The sequence below is a fragment of the Mytilus galloprovincialis genome, chromosome 1 (assembly GCF_965363235.1).
Source record: "Mytilus galloprovincialis chromosome 1, xbMytGall1.hap1.1, whole genome shotgun sequence".
NCBI classification, from domain to species: Eukaryota; Metazoa; Mollusca; class Bivalvia; order Mytilida; family Mytilidae; genus Mytilus; species Mytilus galloprovincialis.
The window spans coordinates 116,013,437-116,036,529 of NC_134838.1; the positions used below are offsets into that span (position 1 = coordinate 116,013,437).

The following is a 23,093-nucleotide window of genomic DNA, read 5'->3' on the forward strand; positions in this document are numbered from 1 at the left end:
TTCTCATACTATATGCAATAGGTCTACTATATTTGTTGTATGGAATGATTGTAAGGTGTACATGTCTAGCGGGCAGATGTCATGTGACCTTGACCTCATTTTCATGGTTCAGTGGTCAAAGTTAAGTTTTTGAGTTTTGGTCTTTTTATCTAATACTATATGCCATAGGTCATCTATATTTGGTGTATGGAAATATTTTATGATCTTTATGTCAGTCGCGCAGGTTTTATTTGACCATGACCTCATTTTCACGGTTCATTGCACAGTGTTAAGTTTTTGTGTTTTGGTCTATTTTTCTTAAACTATAAGTAATAGGTCAACTATATATGTTGTATAGAAGCATTGTTAGCTGTACATGTCTGCCTGGCATGGTTCATCTGACCTTGACCTCATTTTCAAGGTTCATTGGTTTTTGTTTAGTTATCTTGGTTAATGTTAAGTTTATGTGACAGTTGTATTAAAGCTTAGCTTTATACTTAGGACTATCAACATAATATCAATGATTAGTATAGAAGGCGAGACATTTCAGCGTGTGCACTCTTATTAATTCATATTAATGTTAATTTCCATTTAGATCCTACACAGATATATATCTGCAAACAACATATTTCTAGATGAGAATAAGAGAAGTAAAATAGGAAACTTGTTTTATGCTGTTAATATAGAATCAGAGACTGAGGAAATGCAGTCCACCAAGGTTTGTATAGAAATACTATACAGGTGTGGTGTGGTAGTGTGATATAACAGGAAACATGAAAAAAAATCACAGATTCCCTCACATCTGCTTTATAGAGGATTGCCTTGAATATAAAAAAGAAGATGTGGTATGATTGCCAATGAGACAACTCTCAATAAGAGACTAAATGACAAATAAATTAACAACTATAGGTCACCGTACGGCTTTCAACAATGAGCAAAGCCCATGAGGTCGTTTAAAAAAAATATACAATTTTCCTAGTCTCTTTAGACAGTTTAATGTACATTTTTCAAAATATTTACATTGACCCTTTGACAAAAATATCAAAATTTCAAAAAACTTGAACCACACACTTTATTGGATAATTTCATTAAAGGGAAACTTCGCAAAAAAATCAAAAATTGATATTATGTCCATTCTGTATAAAAATTCTCAAATTTATAGATATTAAAGTTTTATTCCGCTAGATAAGAGATCACCATCGATTTTAAATTTTGAGTATCAATTCTCTGCGTTCCGCCATTTTGTCATCTTCTACGATTAAAAATCACGATATGTCTATAAACCACAAAGGACCAAAACTACAGTAACCGATGTAGTCGTAATTGCGTGTCGATATCTTGTCAATCGTACGGTTGTTTTATCTGACTAACTAACTTGATACGGAAAATGTTCTTATTTTTTTTTTTAAATAACCATAGTCTGTTATTTTTAAACTGTTAATATTGGAATTAATTAAAAAGTCAAAGTTCAAATCATAAATAAGTGTTCCGTGAAAATTGTTTTTGAAAATGTAATTCGTTCATAATTCTTTAAAGTAATAAACTTTATTCAAATAAATTCGGATCTTCCCTCATCTGATCACCAGCATGGCTTAAGGTATTACTCCCAAAGGTATTGTGAGGGGTGTGAGGTGACACGTCCAGGTATTCAAGCGATTTCCTGTCGGGCTTGCAAGTTCATGCATCGTTTCACTTCTGTAGGTATTGATCGGTGTACACGGCCGATAACTTATAACTTTCCATTTTGAATTATCAGGTGTATAATATACATCTCTGTCTTGCGTGTCCGAAAGTGATATAATATACTAGTCATTACTTAACTCATACGCTTGTTTATAAATAACATTTCTGGTGTAAAGAATATTATTTATAAAAATATAAATAATACATAAAAAAAAGATTTGAAGAAATAAAAATCTATTTACATATTTTTTCCATGGGTTAATTTAGGAAAATGTAATATAAACTCGTTGTCAATAGTAAAGGACAGATTGGAACATACCAGAAATATTGATTTAAAAAAATGTACGCATTTGCCGACGATTCGTTTATACGCCTGGATAGAAAGTTACGGAACTATAGCGCAATTTAAATTATATACATGTATACATTGAACATAAGAAAGACACATACATTTTGTGTACATTGGGGTAAAAGTTTTGTAAATAGACTAGTCCACGTATGCCAACAGTATGTAACCAACGAATTCGATAGACTATTGTATACCAAAAGAAGAAGAAGAAGAAGAGAACCAATTTGATTTAAATACAGGTCGATATATAACTTGCTTTGGTTCATCGAAGTTATGAACATAGTAAAATCACAGATTTATATATCAATTAGATTGTTCTCGAATAAAGGAAGAAATTCGTCATCATCACAATTGTTCCGACATTCATGTAATATATATGCAACTGGACGTACACTAATAATCCCCAAGGGATGCGAATATTTTCTAGGAAAACTATTGAGTGTTAAAGTTTCAAATCAATTTCGGGATTTATTTTCTTTCTTGATATTCAATGACACCAATTTAAAGAATAAACTGCTTGTCCGCTTTAGGGGTATTCTTGCCAGTTGAACAGACTTTTCATTACATTAAAAAATAGGGAAAGATGACATTAAATTCGTTGTCTTTTGTTTTTAAACATCGTTGGTCAAATAGCTAAAGTATTATACGTTGTGAGACGAAGACTATTTTAATAAGGACGTTCCCGATTATGAATAAATTTGATTGACGTTTTTCACACTTGAAAAGAATATCTATTCGTAATTTTTCGATTCCATTCCAAGAAGATCCTTAAATTTCCTGTCAATTTTTTAAAATATCTTTTTTTTCAAATAGCTGAAGTATTCATGCGTTGTGAGATTTAAACTATTTTGAGGAGAACATTAATTCCTAAATAGTTAAATAAAGATCGCTTTGGACGGACTAAATTATATAATTGCACCGTACGACCATCCAATACAAGCAAAGCCCCTACCGCAAAGTCAGCTAATTGACAATGTAAAACAATTCAAACGAAAAAATTAAAAAAAACAGCCTAATTTATTTAAGAGAAAATGGACAAAAAACAAATAGGTAACACATTAACAAACGACAACCACTGAATTACAGACCACTGACTTGGAAAAGGCACATACATAGATAATGTAGCGTGTTAAACATGTTAGTGGGATCCCAACCCTCCCATAACCTTGGACAGTGGTGTCACAGTACAACATATGAACGAACTATACAAATCAGTTGAAAAAGGCTTAACTCATCAGATGGATAAAAATACAAATACTATAAATACAATTGGAAGTTTTCGTTTTTGCAATTTGAGAGTAAATGATGTATCAAACGTTCAAGAATACGCATGTAATATGTGTCACTGGATAAAAAAAAATCATCCTCAACACCTACTTCCGTATGGGACTCCCCCTTTCAGTGACCTGCAAATTTAACAGATGATACACTTTCTAAGATTTATATGTCCAACAACGACCCACTGCTCTACATGTGTTACTAACAGCCTAAGATAGCAATTCTTTTGTTAGGTCAATTCTCTTTCGTACAATACCAGAAAACATGGAAAATAAGTTCTTTAAATTTTGACTCTGGAATTAATACCATTTTTTCGTGCGACAAACTTTATTTCTGGCGATGAGCAGACATGGGCGGAAAACAATAAAAAGATAGGTTTAATATTTGTTAATTCATTTAACATGTATAATATGAATATCATTTAGTACACTTCGGTCTATACAAATGCAGAATATACCATGATGGTTTGATTTCATCAAAAGATATAAGAGATCTGACAAATAGATTATCACTTCGATATTGCAAGACACCCATTTATAACTTTGCACTTTTGCATACCAAACTTTCGCAAAAAGATAAGTCATTTGATTAAATAAGAAGTTGTGCTTTGTTTACTTGGGAGACACTTACCCAAATGAAGTGGACTTAAGCAGCTATATAAGTCACGGTATGGCCTTCAACAGTGAACAAAAGTAAAAGTATATTGTATAATTCAACTAAATGTGAACATGGCTGTGAGTTAGTACGTCTGGAGCTCTCCCTCTATGGCGCTTGTACCTCGGAAAACTTATACAGCTTGTTTCAAGAACAACCGGGTTCAGACAAACTGTTCTGAAATCGATATTGTCACTAATGCATTCACCCAATTCAATATTACCATCAAAGAGAGTAAATTCGTGGCAACAAAGACATTCCGTCAAAAACGGAATAACTATGCCTTTAGTACACGAACACCAATCTGTGTTAAACTGGCGAGGGTTGCTAAGGATATCTTGATTTCGGGAACTTTCTGCAGCTTCCATTTTATGGAGCTTGTCTTCGGTATACTCTGGCTCTAGTGCGTACCCAAATTGACCATACTCGTCAAAATCTGCCTCTCTTGACCGGACTGGAACCACTGTTAGTACTATCAACCTCTTTTTTTTTTTTTTTTTTTTTTACTATCAACCTCCGAACAAGACATTTTTAGTTATGATTTTATGATTAATTTTGGGACCATATATACACTGTCCTATAGAAACAAGCACGCACAAATCATGAGAGAAATATATGTGAGTAAAAGTTAATTGAATTAGCAAAGTTAATATCCTTTGGTCTCGAATGTATGTTACTGTGCTTATCCAATAACCTTTGTGGTAGTGAATTACCAATTGCCTGACCAGTTTAAAAAATTGTCAATACAATTTGTCCTTTTAAATTGTACAATGGGTATTGCGAGAGCTATCATCAACAGGTGGTCATTTAGCTACCTGTAGATTTACATGGTTGTTTTTGACAGAGCTAATTTAAATGACTGATAGTTAGCATGCTTTCCTCATGTCCAATGTCCTGAATGGACTATTCTATTTAGGTATGGGACATTTTACATTTAATACACTATTTGTTCTTTCTAATAAAGATATTTATTGTAAATTAATTTATTTTGCTAACAATCACAAATAAATCATTGCTGGTAAATCCCACTTTCATAATGAAGAATAAAGCACTGAAATTTCTATTCACTAAGCCATTTGTACTTTTTTTTTGATATATTGAAAATAAATTTTTAACAGTAATTCCATTTGAAGCAGATCCTAAATATTAAATGAAACTTAGCATCACTACTATTCCATTTCAGGAATCGTAATATAACATGAAACTATATCCCATTAGAAAACACCAAACCACACATGATTTATCTTGAAGAATTATTCACAATTGGATGGGCTATCCCAAAAAATCCATTTCACAAACACTTTAATTCTATATCAGGAATCAGAAACTTAAAATATATCTCACATAAAAAACACCATGAAGCAAACATATATCTACTTTTTTTATAAACTAAATCCACTGGTTGAAATTTCCATCTTGACTTTAGAGACACAAAAAGAAATGGCTTAAAATGTTCAATATCTAAATAGAATAGTCTATTTCATGATACACGAGGAAAGCAAGCTAACTATCAGTCATTTAAATTTTACCTTTAAGTGAATATTTTTTACTGGGTAGTTAAATGACCACCTGTTGATGAGCTCTCACAATACCTATTGTACAATTTAAATGGACAAATTGTGTTGACAATTTTTTACACTGGTCACGCAATAGGTATTTCAATACCACAAAGGTGATTGGATAATGACAATAACTAATTAATGTGTTTTTATAGGCTAGCTCAAATCCTCATCCAAATAATATAATCTATATGTAATAATCCCTTCCTACCACACCAAGATTTAATGCCGAGCGGTAGACATATTTTAGGTACTACTTAAGTAATTAAATGAACAATAGATAACAATAATTAATCATAAATGTGCAAAGATTTAAAAACAATTTTTTTTCTTTATTCATACAATTATATTCCGCTTCGGTAGAGTTATCTTCAGATAGTTTCAGATATTAATTAATACATGGGTTTCAAAAGTCTAAATGTAAGTGTTCTCGTACATTTTTTTGCCTAATAAAGACAATCAAAATGATTTGGTAAAGCTATTTCTAATTTCTAAGTTCCCCTTTTTTATGAGACTTAAATCAAGGACAAGAGGTGTATATCATTTTATTCTGACACATGAATTAAGTTTCCCGTCTTTAACCGAAAACTGTTTATTTCTTAGTAAATTAATTTATTTGAATTCAAATAAATAATAGCACCAAATATAATTAAATAATTCCACGGCGATCTATTTTTATTTGTCACCTGTATTTTTAATGTGTGTATTAAATGCTCCCTTGTTTTATAATCCACTGATCCGAATAGACAGTCACACCTGGCAAAGTGTGCCCTAGAGACGTGGTTAAATACCGAAGTGCAAATAACAATTTACCTTTAAACAAGCCATCTACGAGTATTGCCACAGAACCGTGAATACACACATCGTATAAACCTAGTCATAGCAGAGATAGTAAAAGGTCAATAAGAGTACACCAACATATTGTCTTTACAGATTATTGTACTTTAATTTGTTCACCTTATCAGTCCGAAAATGCATTAATTAAAAATAATTTTATAACTTTTTGTGTTGTCTAAAAAAATAATTCGAATATATACGTTTAACATAGAAAATTTATCTCATGAATGTGTACAATTGCACGTCTGTGCGTTTTATCTTCTTATTATCGGCTGGTTATTAGATAAAGCATAAGTCATCGGCGCGCTTACGATTACGTTAAAATATGATTAAAAACCAAGACTTTTAATGATTGTATTTTAAATCCCGGCATGCAAAAACCAGGAGAAAACGTCACGACCTACAGGAAGTAGTTAATATTTTTTCATTAATTATTGAATTTCTCCTTTATTACTGCACATTTAGCGATAAAACTTTGTGAATATATATATTATGTCATTATGAACATATTTAAACCATAAGAAAAAAATCGCGAATTTTCCCTTTAATAAACACTAAGTTTGATCATTGAGAAGCTTAAAATTGATCAATATTTCCTTAACAATTGAACATGATTAAAACATTCAACTGAGTTATCTCCCTGTAGTGTTAACCTTAACCATTTTAAAAGCAGTTAACAACCTGGTACAAGAACTATAAAAATTCAATAAACAGCACTTGTGAATACAAAACTTAATCTTGGTATCTATGATGAGTTTATTTACAACCACTGGGTCTATGTCACTGCTGATGGAGTTTTAATTCCCCAAGGATATCACCAGACCAGTAGTCTGCACTTGTGTGCTGACATGAATTATCATTGATATGGTCATATTTATAAATTAACTGTTTACAAAATTTAGAATTTTTGAAATACTAAGGCTTTTCTACCTCAGGAATAGATAACCTTAGCTGTATTTGGCAAAACTTTTAGGAATTTTGGTCCTCAATGCTCTGCAACTTCATACTTTATTTGGCCTTTTTGACTTTTTTGGATTTGAGCGTCACTGATGAGTCTTTTACAGACGAAAATACGTAGATACAAAACTTAATCCTGGTATCTATGATGAGTTTACTTTACCTTCAATTTACAGGAGTTCTTCAGAATTTTTATTTAATTGTTCAAGGGTCATTGCTTTGTAAGAATCTGAAATCCTGAAGGTCTCACATAAGTAACTGTAGACAGGGATGCTACTCAGCCATCAGTTCTTGTCTCGCCTTGACGAAGTCAAAAAGCGATACATAGGTATGCTGTTTCCGGCGTCAGCGTTGGCGACGGCGTCAACAGTGAATTAGTTTGTGATTAGGTCTTGTTTATGGTGAACGGCAAGTGGTAGGTCAATCATATTTGGAATGCAGTTGTATAAGCATTGGCACATCTCATTTCCATGGAGATTTTTTGGCTCTGCCCCCTCAGTCATGGTCTAGAAACTTTTGCTTATTTTTACATGTATTAGTTTGTGATTAGGTCAGTTTATGGGGAACCACAAGCGGTAGGTCAATGATATTTGGTATGCAGTTGTATAAGCATTGGCATGTCTCGTTTCCATGGAGATAATTTGGCTCCTCCCCTTAGTCAATGTCTATTGACTTTGAATTTTTTTTTAAGTTATCATGTATTAGTTTGTGATTAGGTCAGTTCAAGGGGAACCATTAGTGTTAGGCCTTTTTATTGGTATTCAGTTGTATAAGCTTTGGCACATCTCATTTCCATGGAGAATATTTGGCCTTGCCCCTCAGTTACAGTCTAATGACTTTGGAACTTATCTTAGTTTACATGTATTAGTTTGTGATTAGATCAGTTTAAAATGAACTGCTTATGTTAAGTCAATGATATTTGGTATGCAAATTTATTGGCATTTGCAAGTATTAATTCCATGGAGATTATATAGCCCCACCCCTTCATGGTTCATTGACTATGAAACTTTTACATAGTTTACAAGTTAATGTTTGTATTAAGGAACAACTTATAATAAGTCAATGGTATTTGGTATGCAGTTGTATTAGAATTGGCACATCTATACTATTAAACGAGAAGACCTCATTTTGTGTGTCGCTTCTCTTCCTTCCACAATAAAAGAATCATAATGCCTCTGTGTTCTTTAGGTAACATGCATAGTAGCATTTGTCATCCATTCTTATGATTATTCAGATTGAGTTATTTCGGGAGAAAAACGACAAAATAGATGTCCGGATATTGTTTCCATTATCAGACTAACTTTTAGTCATAGATAAGACTTCCGGTTTTAAACACGCACAAGCACAACCAATCGTATGATAGATTACAAAAATGAAAAATAAATAAGCCAATCAGAGTGTTCTCCATATCATGGTTTTTAGATTGCAAAAACCACAACTTTTATACCTCCTTAGAGACAATTATGTTTTCGCGTTTATCCACCTGTAAACTACGATTATACTACTATAATATACAGAGACTCTGTATTCTGTCTACTTTTTTCTGAAATATTTACTATATAAGGGGTCATACCAGTTGCATATATATTGAAGTAAGTAAAAGTTTTTAACATGTGGAAACAAGAATGTGTCCATAGTATACGGATGCCACATCGGCACTATCATTTACTATGTTTTATTAGTGGACCGTGAAATGGAGTAAAATCTCTAATTTGGCATTAAAATTAGAAAAATCATATCATAGGGAACATATTTACTAAGTTTCAAGTTGGTTGGACTACAACTTCATCAAAAACTACCTCGACAAAAACTTTAACCTGAAGCGGGACAGACGGACGGACGAACGAACGGACGAATAGACTTTAAAACATAATTCCCATAAATGGGGCATACAAATTTATTGTTGAAAGTGAAAACTTTAACCTGAAGCCGGACAGAAGGACGGACGAACGAACGAACGGACGGACAGACTAGAAAACATAATTCCCATAAATGGGGCATAAAAGTTTATTGTTGAAAGTGAAAGTAGTGATTTGGCCAAAATGAAAGTAGGGTAGAGATTAGAGGGAGGCAGGACTTATTCGGGACGTCGGGATCGGGTGTTTTTAAGCTTGAGATTTCGGGATTGATCTTTACAGGATGCAGGAATTTTTTTTTTTTAATTTCGGGATATCGATGTCAGGATATGAATTTCGTTAAAATACGCACCTCAGGATTTCATGTTTTTAAGCCCAGGATTTCGGGATCAGGGCCACTCAGACTACCCCTCAAATGAGCCTTAGTCATTTATACGAGATTCAAATCCTACCATTGGCATGTTAATCGGGCTCTCAAAAGGAAAAGCACTGATGGATTGTCCTAGAAGCTTATTTTATTAGAGTAATAATGGTCTATAAGCATTTTCATTTATTTCTTGTTTGAAGTGGTGCAAATTTTTGATTTAATTTGACTTTTACCAAAAAATGCATTGTCACAAAAGGGAAGAATAATTTAAACTGGATCCCTATTGTGTTCACTTATCGCTACACTGACCTTCGGTGCGAAGCTATAGATAGAACGGCGGACCAGTTTAAGAATAATTGTGGTATAAGGCCAGAGAGCCGTGGTGTAGTGGTTAGTGCATCGGACTACTAACACAAAGGTTCCTGGTTCGATTCCCATTTGGGATGAAAATTTCAGGAACACAATTTTCGGCTCTCCCTTGACACCATCTGCGAGTATGGTCTTGAGGAAACGATGATAGTCCGTCGGAAGGGGACGATAAATGGCTGACCCGTGTTAAGAGAGAGCCATATCTCTTGCACGTTAAAGACACCCTTGTAAATTTCGAAAAAGAGTAGGCTAATGCCGCTACAAGGCAGCACTCGCACCCGCAAAGTGGAAAGGGATTAATATAAGTTGCAAAACTTGTTTCCCAATCCACTATAAATAAATATGTTTAAACTAAGGCCAGAAACACGAAAAATAATTGAACCTAACAGAAAAGAAACACATAACGGACTTTGAAAAAAAAGGGAGAGGGTTTTGATACCTTATATGAAATTCTCCAGTCATAATATCTTTTACAAAAATTCATCCTACAACAGTTTACAAGCTGTATATGCCCGTGATTTCGGGGGTGTGTTCTAGTTTCATTTACATGGAGATTGTTTAGCCATATAACTCAGTCATGGTTCATTGACTTTGAATATTTGCATAACTTGTGTAAGATGTTAGAGTATTGCTATTTGGATTTCAACATTTGCATAATCAAAATTACAAAAAGGCGAGACATATATCTGTGATAACAGTTTATTATAGATATTTATGATAATGACAACCTTTTTTTATGTAAATAGGAAAATAAGCTAAGCATATATTACTTTCTGATTTAACTGAGTACTGTTACAACAAAATTTTCTATTCTAGTTACCAGATGAATGTTTACCATGGATGGCGGCAGAATCAATCCAGGATTGTATATTCTCGTCGAAATCAGAAATGTAGGTAACTCTAACAAAGGCTTACTGATACTGGTATAACTTCAGACAAACAAAATTTGATTGAAGAGCCTTTTATTACTACATGTTTGTTATAGTAATGAATTTTTAGATGTAAAATACAATCGTCACTTTGCAGTTATTGTATTCAAGTGCTCTTGGCTTCCTGTCTTAATATGCCAAAATTTTCAAATCATAAAAGTTGAGGATGCAGTTGAAACAGAATAACAAACAGGCCTATTTCATTTTTTACAGTAGGGTGTTTAACATGGTGCAACATATCAATTAAAAGTAATATATCAAAATGTTCATTTTAAGAAGGACCCTTGCTATATGTCTTAAAGTGTTTTGTTTGTTCACAGACATTAATACAAACTTAAAAAAGTACACTTGGTTATGCAATGCTTCATTTTAATACCTAACGGTAGTAAATATGTTTATGATGCAAACTCTAAGAGCATTATTATATTTAGCAGACTGTTTTATTATGTATGTAGTTTATTAAGTATGCTTACTAGTCATTTTATAGTCTTTAAAATAATGAGTTATCCCATCCATGTATACTAATGTAATGTTTTATATTGTCTAATTTTGAATCTAAACAACATTGAGGTAAACCTTTTTTGCATTGATGAATTAATGATTTATCAACCTAATTGAAAGGTGATCAATTGTCTCAGAATTTCTTAGCCATGAGCCATGTCTTATTTATTCAAAACCAAATGATGAATTTTTTTTGTGTTATAGTTATGCTTTTGGTGTGTTCCTGTGGGAAGTGATGAGTTTAGGAGAAGATGCAGGGATTGTTAAATCCAAGTTATCTGAAGGGGAGCTGTTACCAAAACCTGACTGCTGTGAAAGGTCCTTGTAAGTAAAGAAATTATCTGTTGACATTAATAATGGCTATTTTAGTGTAATTCCATTCACTAGGTAATATGAGATCTCATTGTTTTAAGCTCACTTGGTTCAAAGGGTCATGGCTTTTCCAATCACTTGGCACTTATTATTCATTATCTTCTGTTAATTTGACAATAAAACTATAATAGATAAGGTAAAACTTTGACAATAAAACTATAATAGATAAGGTAAAACTTTGACAATAAAACTATAATAGATAAAGTAAACATATAAAGAGCCAAAAAAACAATCATTTTTTAAGAAAAAAAACAATTACATCTGAATTGTATTGTTTTAATTTTAGAGTACCCAGCTTTCTTTAACAAGATCATATGTATTGTTTTACAGATATCGGTTGATGATGAGGTGTTGGAGTGAGGCCCCAACTAACAGACCAACTTTAGATTATATTTATCAACATATATCAGATGCAATAGACAATACAGAAGAATCTCCTGATCAGGTACACTCCATATTTTTAAGATTCAGGCAACAATCTAAGTTACAAGTAACGATGTCCTAATCAATTATTTATCAGAACTAGTACAAAAATTACACTTATTAATCAACTTGGTCGACATGTTCTGCCTGTAAGTTAAAGTAGTTTTAACTTGGTTGAAATAAGTTTGATAAAATTGCAAACTCTTTGAAGTGTTGTTGTCACATATAAGTATTTTAAGTTTTGAAATAGTTTATATAAATTGACAATCCTGCATACAGAGGTATCAATTGGGGAGTCTAAACAAACACAAGTGTGGGCTGGTTTTAATCTGACTGTCAATTCAAGAGACTCTTTTGAATTCTTCACGATTAAAATTGAAAATGGAAATGGTGAATGTGTTAAAGAGACAACAACCCGACCATAGAACAGACATTCATTGCATTATTTAACAGAATTGCATTAATTCACCACATGAGTTATATTTGTGTTTTCCGGTTTTCATGATTGATGATGTACTATGGATTCATTATTTTTCGTTGGATACCAATTTTCGTGGGTTTCGTAGAGTTCAGGTGAACCACAAAATCAAATGTTTAACAAAATGCATATTTTTAAAAGGCTTTGTATACAGAGAAGGTCAAAACCACGAAATCAAATATCCATGAATATGCAAGTTTTTAGCAATCCACGAAAATTGATACCCACGAAAATAAATGAGTCCACAGTAGATGAAAGTAGTTAGTTCACCACATGGAGTTATAATCATGTTAATAATATTCTGTTTTTGTCGAGCCTGCAACTTTTGTTGCAGAAAGCTCGACATAGGGATAGTGATCCGGCGGCGGCGGCGGTGTTAGCTAACTTCTTAAAAGCTTTATATTTTAGAAGGTGGAAGACCTGGATGCTTCATACTTTGTATATAGATGCCTCATGTTACGAAGTTTCTGTCAGTCACATGTCCAATGTCCTTGACCTCATTTTCATGGTTCAGTGACCACTTGAAAAAAAAGTTCAGAATTTTTGTAATGTTGAATCCTCTCTTATTATAAGTAATAGGATAACTATATTTGGTATGTGCGTACCTTGCATAGGTCCTCATGCCTGTCAGACAGTTTTCACTTGACCTCGACCTCATTTCATGGATCAGTGAACAAGGTTAAGTTTTGGTGGTCAAGTCCATATCTCAGATACTATAAGCAATAGGGCTAGTATATTCGGTGTATGGAAGGACTGTTAGGTGTACATGTCCAACTGGCAGGTGTCATCTGACCTTGACCTCATTTTCATGGTTCAGTGGTTATAGTTAAGTTTTTGTGTTTTGGTCTATTTTTCCCATACTTTGTGCAATAAGTCTACTATATTTGTTGTATGGAATGATTGTAAGGTGTACATGTCTAGCGGGCAGATGTCATCTGACCTTGACCTCATTTTCATGGTTCAGTGGTCAAAGTTAAGTTTTTGAGTTTTGGTCTTTTTATCTAATATTATATGCCAAAGGTCAACTATATTTGGTGTATGGAATTATTTTATGATCTATATGTAAGTCCCGCAGGTTTTATTTGACCATGACCTCAATTTCACGGTTCATTGCACAGTGTTAAGTTTTTGTGTTTTGGTCTGTTTTTCTTAAACTATAAGTAATAGGTCAACTATATTTATTGTATGGAAGCATTGTTAGCTGTACATGTCTGCCTGGCATGGTTCATCTGACCTTGACCTCATTTTCATGGTTCAGTGGTTATAGTTAAGTTTTTGTGTTTTGGTCTTTTTTTCCCATACTTTGTGCAGTAAGTTTACTATATTTGTTGTATGGAATGATTGTAAGGTGTACATGTCTAGCGGGCAGATGTCATCTGACCTTGACCTCATTTTCATGGTTCAGTGGTCAAAGTTAAGTTTTTGAGTTTTGGTCTTTTTATCTAATATTATATGCCAAAGGTCAACTATATTTGGTGTATGGAAATATTTTATGATCTATATGTAAGTCCCGCAGGTTTTATTTGACCATGACCTCAATTTCACAGTTCATTGCACAGTGTTAAGTTTTTGTGTTTTGGTCTGTTTTTCGTAAACTATAAGTAATAGGTCAACTATATTTATTGTATGGAAGCATTGTTAGCTGTACATGTCTGCCTGGCATGGTTCATCTGACCTTGACCTCATTTTCATGGTTCATTTGTCTTTGTTTAGCTATCTTGGTTTATGTAAAGTTTATGTGGCAGTTGTTAAAGCTTTATACTTAGGACTATCAACATAATATCAATGATTAGTAAAGAAGGCGAGACATTTCAGTGTGTGCACTCTTGTTATAGATTGATGTAGTGGATGTTGTAGATGTTGTGGATGAAGATTACGCCATGAGATCAACATCAGTATAGACATCATGATTAAATAATATGCTAAAATCAGCATGACAAGTATGGAATTCAAAAGATTAACAGTAATTAAGTTTAGTATGGCTGTTTGGCCAGAATTATAAACTTTCCCATATAGACAAGCTGTACTTCCTGTCATACAGGACTTGCCATATGGACCAGCTGTATATATTTCCTGTCATACGTACTGGCTGTGTGAATCAGCTGTAGCTAATTCTTGTCATAGGGACTGGCCATACAGACCAGTCATATGAACTGTTTTGATTATTTGATAAAAGTGATATAAATTTGCTGATCCTGTATTGTCCTGTTATTGATTCTCGGTCAGCTTTATTGGTCCTAGGCCCTACATCCCTAGGGATCAATACAGCATACCTTGTATCAATACATGGACCAATATAGAATGAACAAGCTATTAACACTATAGTATATTTCATCTTGAATAGTAATTTATCTTTATTTCCCAGCTTTAGATTGTAAATAGTTATTCATTCCTATTTCTCAACTTTTGATTGTAAATAATAATTCATCTGTATTTCTCTGCTTTTTATTGTAAACAGTTAATCATATTTTGTCCTATTCCAGAGTTAAGTATTATTTTGTTATTAAGTTTTCCCAATTTTGTATCATTTAAAAAATAAGTTTGTATTGTTATTGAGATTATAAAGTTGTTTTTGTATATATTTATATTGCCACAATTATTTTCACAGAATTTTATGTTTTTTTATGACAGGGTTTTGATAGTTATTTAACCAAACATTCCTTACTGTCATCATATTATTGTGATGGCTTTCTAACATTCCTTTAACTTGATCATGTGATCACGGTATATATAATATGTAAATTTCATATGATGCTGACATTCTGATTAGATAATTACTTTTAAGGCTGTTATCCTCTTTTTGTTATATCAACAAATAAGGGGAGATAATTAAGGGTATATACCCTTTAAATCTAATGACATTCAAAGAAAACTGTTTAAAATTACTAAACATATCAAACTAGAATGTTTATTTAAACCACATCTGTTTGTAACATCATATTGTGAGAATTGACTGATGATTCAGGTTCTGATTTTATATTCTATAAAAATATAATTTTGTCCAAAATGAGGACTTTTCAGCATTATTTTCTGTTTACTACTTTTCTGTGATTTTGTAAAAATGACATAATGCAATCATTCATGGTCCCTTGTAAAATATATTTTTTATCACTAGCAATAAATGCTTCTATTTTTTTAAATAATGAAAAGTTCTATTTTTAGATGTTAAGGTATAGACTTTTATATTTATTTCATTTCATTCACAATTTTTTAGTGCAGAAACATATTAAGATTATTTTTATAAATAATTTATCATGGCAATAATTGTATAATTTGACCATATATATATATACATATGTTTTGGCTTTCTTTGATTCAAGTATTGTTTTTCTTAAGTTGTATACATTGTAGTTCATAACATATTTATTCAAGACAGATATTTTTTAAGTTCATTTGTAAATTTGTGCAAAGATGTTGTCAATTTCTCAATAGTGATAGTATGTTTATTAGTTTGTATCTTCATAATTGTTAAATTGTACAGATGTTGCTCAATACTAGTAGCCCTTAAAAGTCTTCTTTACAGACTTTTTTAGGAAATGTATATGGCAAGTTCAAATTTTCTAACGTTTTTCTAACTTGAAAAAAAGTATGACATTTGTATGAAGATTAAGTGGTGTTGTATTATGCTTGAATCTTGACTGGTATTCAACAAGTTGTAAGAATTATCCAGAAAATCATATTGGTTGATTTGTTGACATGATGACACATTTGTTGTGTAGATAAAATTGTTTTGTGAAGAAAAAGTATCTTTGGATGGTGAAATAGTGAAAAATAATCTATAATTGTCACTGATATTCCATTTTTTTCCATATATGTTGTATATCCCCATCTATGGATTACTATTTAAAGAAGGTTTCACCTGCGACTGATAAGTCTAAAAACAAGGCTGACAATGAACCTTTTAAAAATGTTTACATTGAAGTACAATAAATTAAAATTAATTGGGAAAGTTGACTTGATGTAAAAAATATGACAGCTAGCAGGGTCCCAATGATGAAAACTTGCATTTTGTTGTTGTTGTTATCTTTCTTCACACAATGTTTACTATCCCAGTTTTATACCAATAATCAAGTGATTTGCAATAATAAATGTACACATTTATTTCTGAAATCACAATAAATAAAAAAATATTATTTTTTTTCTAAATTCATAATTTATCCTGTGAAAGAAGTCATTGATGTCTGTAAGGATAAATTAAAATAATATTTTTTTATTTCTAAACTATATTTAGTGCTTTTGGTAAACATTTTCTTTTAGTGGCCTATACCTTTTATGTCTTGTTTATATGTGATAGTGCTATTACCTCCCTTTAAACATTAACCTTTTAATACATTATTTGTTGTATACATATGCTTATTTCACTGTATGTAGAAGCATGTTATATCATTATTTTTGTACTTAGAAAATGGATCATATTATTTTGAATTAATGAAATGTATTATAAACATAAAATAAGATGAAGTTGATATTTACACAAGATAAATAAATGTATTATGAGTGGACACTTTTGAATTAAATTTTACATATCAATTCTGGTCTGCAAGGTGTTATTATCTGTCAAAGGAGTTGTGATAGATTATTTATTTTATGCAAAATTGTAGTCAATTTATGAATTATAACTTATTCATTTTAATATTAAGAAAATGTAAAAATTATTTAGTTTGTGAGCCAAGGGAAACTTAAGGCCCTTAATAGCTTGCTGTTCAGGGAACCAAGGCTCTGATTTAAAGACAGAACTTTGATCTATAATGGTTTACTTTTACAAATTGTGACTTGAATGGAGAGATGTCTCATTGTCACTCATACCACATCTTCTTATATCTGTATAGTATACACTTTTTCACTGTTGAAGTCTGTGATAAATGTTGTCAAACATGACTACATTACTATTTTTCTGGCAACAAAATTTTCAGCAGTATCATAAACACCTAATTCAAGTAATTTGATCAAGTTTATTTTAGAATGAATACTTACCTAGATTTCTTACTATTTAATGAATAGTTGCATTTGTTTCTAGGTATCTCAATAGTGTACAGAGCATAGGATTAAACCCTTGATCTTAGCTTACGTGACTTCAGATTTTCAAAATGAAGTGTTCTTACTACATATGTTTGGAAATATTTATGATATACCATTCATATATAGTATACTGTTGCTTTTATATCTTGCTATGGGAGTACATGAGGCTCTGCACCATTTGTTATGCTTCAGATACTTTATAATTTTCTTAATTTATCGAAGATTTTTCTAATTACTTGCATTTGTGAAAATAAATGTGAATATACCATTGATATCTTGCTTTCCATTGCATTTGTAGATCAACAGAATTCTAAGTCAACATTTGTACAATGTCAAAATCACAAAGCAGGACTTAGAACTAAATAAAAAATTAGCAGAATCCAACCTTTACCTCTGAAACAGCAGGTTATTTAATATAGGCAACTTTTATCCACACTAGTTTTCAGAAATGTTGTGTCTTTTCAAACCTTTGAATGTTTGTTGTAAGTAGTAAGGATAAAATGTTATAGTTAGTTTAGTGTATACATGTTAAAATAACAAAACAATTCAAAACCATTGAAAACTAAGATATGAACATTCTGTTTGGTTTACACAAATGATGCAGTGTACTTCTTGCTAGATAGAAAATAAATCATATTTTACTATCAGACTTGTCATTATTTTCAACCTTTTTGTTTTTTATTTGGTGAATGAAATAATCGTAAGGTGTACACGTTTAGCTGGCAGGTGTCATCTGATCTTGACCTCCTTTTCATGGTTCAGTGGTCAAAGTTAAGTTTTTGAGTTTTGGTATTTTTTTCTCTTATTTTATGCAAAAGGTCAACTAAATTTGGTGTATGAACATATTTTATGATGCTCATGTCAGTCTTGCAGGTTTTATTTTACCTTGACCAAGTTTTCAAGATTCTTTGCTCAGTGTTAATTTTTTTTTGTTTTGATCTGATTTACTTAAACTATAAGCAATAGGTCAACTATATTTGTTTTATGGAAGGATTGTAAGCTGTACATATCTGCCTGGCATGGTTCATTTGACCTTGACATCATTTATATTTAGTGTATTGAATGATTGTATGGTGCACATGTATTTCCAGTTGTTTATATGATCTTGACCTCATTTTCTTGGATCAGATTGATAGTTGTAGTAAAGTCTTACATTATGGATTATCAACATGAAATCAATGGTAAGTAACAAAGGCGACACATTTCAGCGTGTGCACATTTGTCTTCATTAGTGGAACTGTCTAAACAATTAAGGATTGGTTCATTATGGGACCCTGTTCCTTCTCAAACCACATTAGGATTTTTTTGGATTATGTTTAGGCTGATCTGTTCCAGTTTTTCTTCAGCAAGTCATGATCTATTGACCTAACTGGTCTTACTATCATTAGTGTTGTTAAAGTTTTTAACATTTTCATTCCCATTTTTGTGGGCCTCAGGGAAATTGCTGAGGCCAGACTTAGATGTGCCGGTTGAGGTGTATGCATCAACAATGTGTTGAAGTTTGTGATTAGGTCAATTTAAGAACCACCAATGGCAAATAAATGATATTTGGTTTGCAGTTGTATTGGCATTGGTGTTTTAAACCCCTCTTTTTATACGACTGCAAAAATTGATAATTTTTTGGTTGTATATTGGTATGACGTTGGCGTCATTGTCTTCATCGTCGTCCAAAGACAATTGGTTTTCGCATTCTAACTTTAGTATAAGTAAATAGAAATCTATGAAATTTAAACACAAGGTTTACGTCCATAAAAGGAAGGATTGATTTTGGGAGTTTTGGTCCCAACAGTTTAGGAATTAGGGGCCAAAAAGGGTCCAAATAAGCATTTTCTTGGTTTTCGCACAATAACTTTATTATAAATTAACAGAAATCTATGAAATTTTAAAATAAGGTTTATGACCACAAAAGGAAGGTTGGGATTGATTTTTGGGAGTTTTGGTCCCAACATCTTAGGAATTTGGGGCCAAAAGGGTCCAAAATTAAACTTTGTTTGATTTCATTAAAAAATTATTAATTGGGGTTCTTTGATATGCCAAATCTAACCATGTATTTAGATTCTTAATTTTTGGTCCTGTGTTCAAATTGGTCTACATGAAGGTCCAAAGGGTCCAAAATTAAACTTAGTTAGATTTTAACAAAAATTGAATTCTTTGGGTTCTTTGATATGCTGAATCTAACCATATATTTAGATTTTGGATATTGGAATACCACAGAGGGATGGTAAGAATTGTCTTTGGGAGTTATGGCTCAAACTGTTAAGGAATAAGGTGCAAAAAAGGGGGGGAGTGTTTCCAGGTTAATGGGCAATACTTAAATACAAAACATAATTTAAAAGCAGTGTAAGGTTAGTAATTGAAACTCATTTGAATATCTCACCTAAACTGCTTTTAAATTATGTATATTGGAAATTTGCCAAAAACTTTATTATTAATAAATTCCATTGGAAATTTGCCAATAACTTTAGTTTAATGAACTTCATTGGAAATTTGCCAATATAAAATGTTGCTGATGAAGCTACTTTGTTTATTTTTAGCCATGATTATTGTAGTTTCAAGACAATAAATTGGAGTTATCTTTCTTTATCCAGAATGGTTGTTGAATCACCTTAAATCAATGCTTTATGAAGTATTATTTGAAAATTGGAGTTATCTTTCTTTGTCCAGAATAGTAGTTGAATCAACTCAAATCAATGCTATATACAATATACAATGCAATATTTACTTTTACTACTAACTAATAAATTAAAATAATCTTTACCATTCGTTGATTACAAGCACTTTTTAAAATTTTGATATTTTATGATGTAATTAAATGAGTAGTTATTGTTGCAAACTCCATTAGAAATTTGAATTGAGATCAGTTTTTGCCCTGACCGTTCAGGGTTCAACCTCTGCAGTCGTATAAAGCTGAGCCCTGCGGAGCATCTGGGTTTTTTTTTTTTATGTTGGACAACATTCCTATAATACACCTACATGGCCAAATATTATGAAATTTCTGATTACTAGTAGTTGGAATACTCATCTGATGTCTTTTGGTATGAAAAATCTGCAAGTTTTTAAATAGAAGTATGAACATACTTTGTTATATACATAAAACGGACAACATGATTCACCAAAATATTCGACAGTATAACAAACAATCGCTATCCCACTCTTCCGAAATAAAAGACCAACAGCAACGAAGGACACATGGTCCAGATTGCTTCACTTGGTCACATATACAAACAACGACAAACATCAATGAACAACACATGGTCCAGATAGCTTGACTTGGTATAGGAACAAACAAAGAACAAACCGTGGTACAGTAACAAACACATACAAACATCAATGAACAACACATGGTCCAGATAGCTTGACTTGGTATAGGAACAAACCGTGGTACAGTAACAAACACATACAAACATCAATGAACAACACATGGTCCAGATAGCTTGACTTGGTATAGGAATAAACTTAGAACAAACCGTGGTTCAGGTACAAACACATACAAACATCAATGAACAACACATGGTCCAGATAGCTTGACTTGGTATAGAAACAAACAAAAAACAAACCGTGGTACAGTTACAAACAAATACAAACATCAATGAACAACACATGGTCCAGATAGCTTGACTTGGTATAGAAACAAACAAAGAACAAACCGTGGTACAGTTACAAACACATACAAACATCAATGAACAACACATGGTCCAGATAGCTTGACTTGGTATAGGAACAAACAAAGAACAAACCGTGGTACAGTAACAAACACATACAACATCAATGAACAACACATGGTCCAGATAGCTTGACTTGGTATAGGAACAAACAAAGAACAAACCGTGGTACAGTAACAAACAAATACAAACATCAATGAACAACACATGGTCCAGATAGCTTGACTTGGTATAGGAACAAACAAAGAACAAACCGTGGTTCAGTTACAAACAAATACAAACATCAATGAACAACACATGGTCCAGATAGCTTGACTTGGTATAGGAATAAACTTAGAACAAACCGTGGTTCAGGTACAAACAAATACAAACATCAATGAACAACACATGGTCCAGATAGTTTGACTTGGTATAGAAACAAACAAAGAACAAACCGTGGTACAGTTACAAACACATACAAACATCAATGAACAACACATGGTCCAGATAGCTTGACTTGGTATAGGAACAAACAAAGAACAAACCGTGGTACAGTAACAAACACATACAAACATCAATGAACAACACATGGTCCAGATAGCTTGACTTGGTATAGGAATAAACTTAGAACAAACCGTGGTACAGTTACAAACACATACAAACATCAATGAACAACACATGGTCCAGATAGCTTGACTTGGTACAGGAACAAACAAAGAACAAACCGTGGTACAGTTACAAACACTTAAAAACATCAATGAACAACACATGGTCCAGATAGCTTGACTTGGTATAGAAACAAACAACGAACAAACCGTGGTACAGTAACAAACACATACAAGCAGTAATGAACAACACATGGTCCAGATAGCTTGACTTGGTATAGGAACAAACCGTGGTACAGTAACAAACAAATACAAACATCAATGAACAACACATGGTCCAGATAGCTTGACTTGGTATAGGAATAAACTTAGAACAAACCGTGGTACAGTTACAAACAAATACAAACATCGATGAACAACACATGGTCCAGATAGCTTGACTTGGTATAGGAACAAACAAAGAACAAACCGTGGTTCGGTTACAAACAAATACAAACATCAATGAACAACACATGGTCCAGATAGCTTGACTTGGTATAGGAACAAACAAAGAACAAACCGTGGTACAGTAACAAACGCATACAAACATCAATGAACAACACATGGTCCAGATAGCTTGACTTGGTATAGAAACAAACAAAGAACAAACCGTGGTACAGTAACAAACACATACAAACATCAATGAACAACACATGGTCCAGATAGTTTGACTTGGTATAGGAACAAACAAAGAACAAACCGTGGTTCAGGTACAAACACATACAATCATCAATGAACAACATATGGTCCAATTAGCTTGACTTGGTGCAGGTGCACCCCTTCACCTTTTTGCATATCTATACCATATAAAAGAAACACGCATTCAAAACCTTCACATTACAGCTACATTTTTACCAACAGGAAAACAATTAACTTGAGAAAGTCGGCAAGTGATTTGGAAAGCAGCGTCGAAATGTGTTCCATACTACAGGAAACTAACTGGCGTACAGACGTGAAGATATCTTCATAGCTGTTTGTAAAATACTGAATATCAGATATAACACTCACAACAGATTTTCTGGATTCTCTACAAAAGGAAAGTGGTAGTGTTTATAAGGGGGCTTTAGATAGCAAGACCATCCGAACAAAGAACCATTCAAAACAGAATTAGTTTGTATGTCACGCCTGTAGCCCTTGCTGTTGGCTTTCAGAGGGTTTTTTTTAAGGATTTAGTTAAACATTTTTGTTTCAAATTAAT

General features: G+C 32.4%; 1 protein-coding gene across 3 annotated transcripts in view; it reads left to right on the top strand.

The window, feature by feature from the left end:
- LOC143052913 (uncharacterized) overlaps positions 1–18,257 on the top strand; it is a 43,017-nt gene extending 24,760 nt beyond the window's left edge. For all 3 annotated transcript variants that reach the window (XM_076226079.1, XM_076226087.1, XM_076226093.1), the window contains 5 exons: positions 575–697; positions 10,705–10,778; positions 11,523–11,642; positions 12,021–12,135; positions 14,427–18,257. In XM_076226079.1, coding sequence (XP_076082194.1) covers positions 575–697; positions 10,705–10,778; positions 11,523–11,642; positions 12,021–12,135; positions 14,427–14,492 — 498 coding nt within the window. In that variant the 3' untranslated portion in view covers positions 14,493–18,257. The remainder of the gene's footprint in view (positions 1–574; positions 698–10,704; positions 10,779–11,522; positions 11,643–12,020; positions 12,136–14,426) is intronic.
- The last annotated feature ends 4,836 nt before the right edge of the window (positions 18,258–23,093 follow it).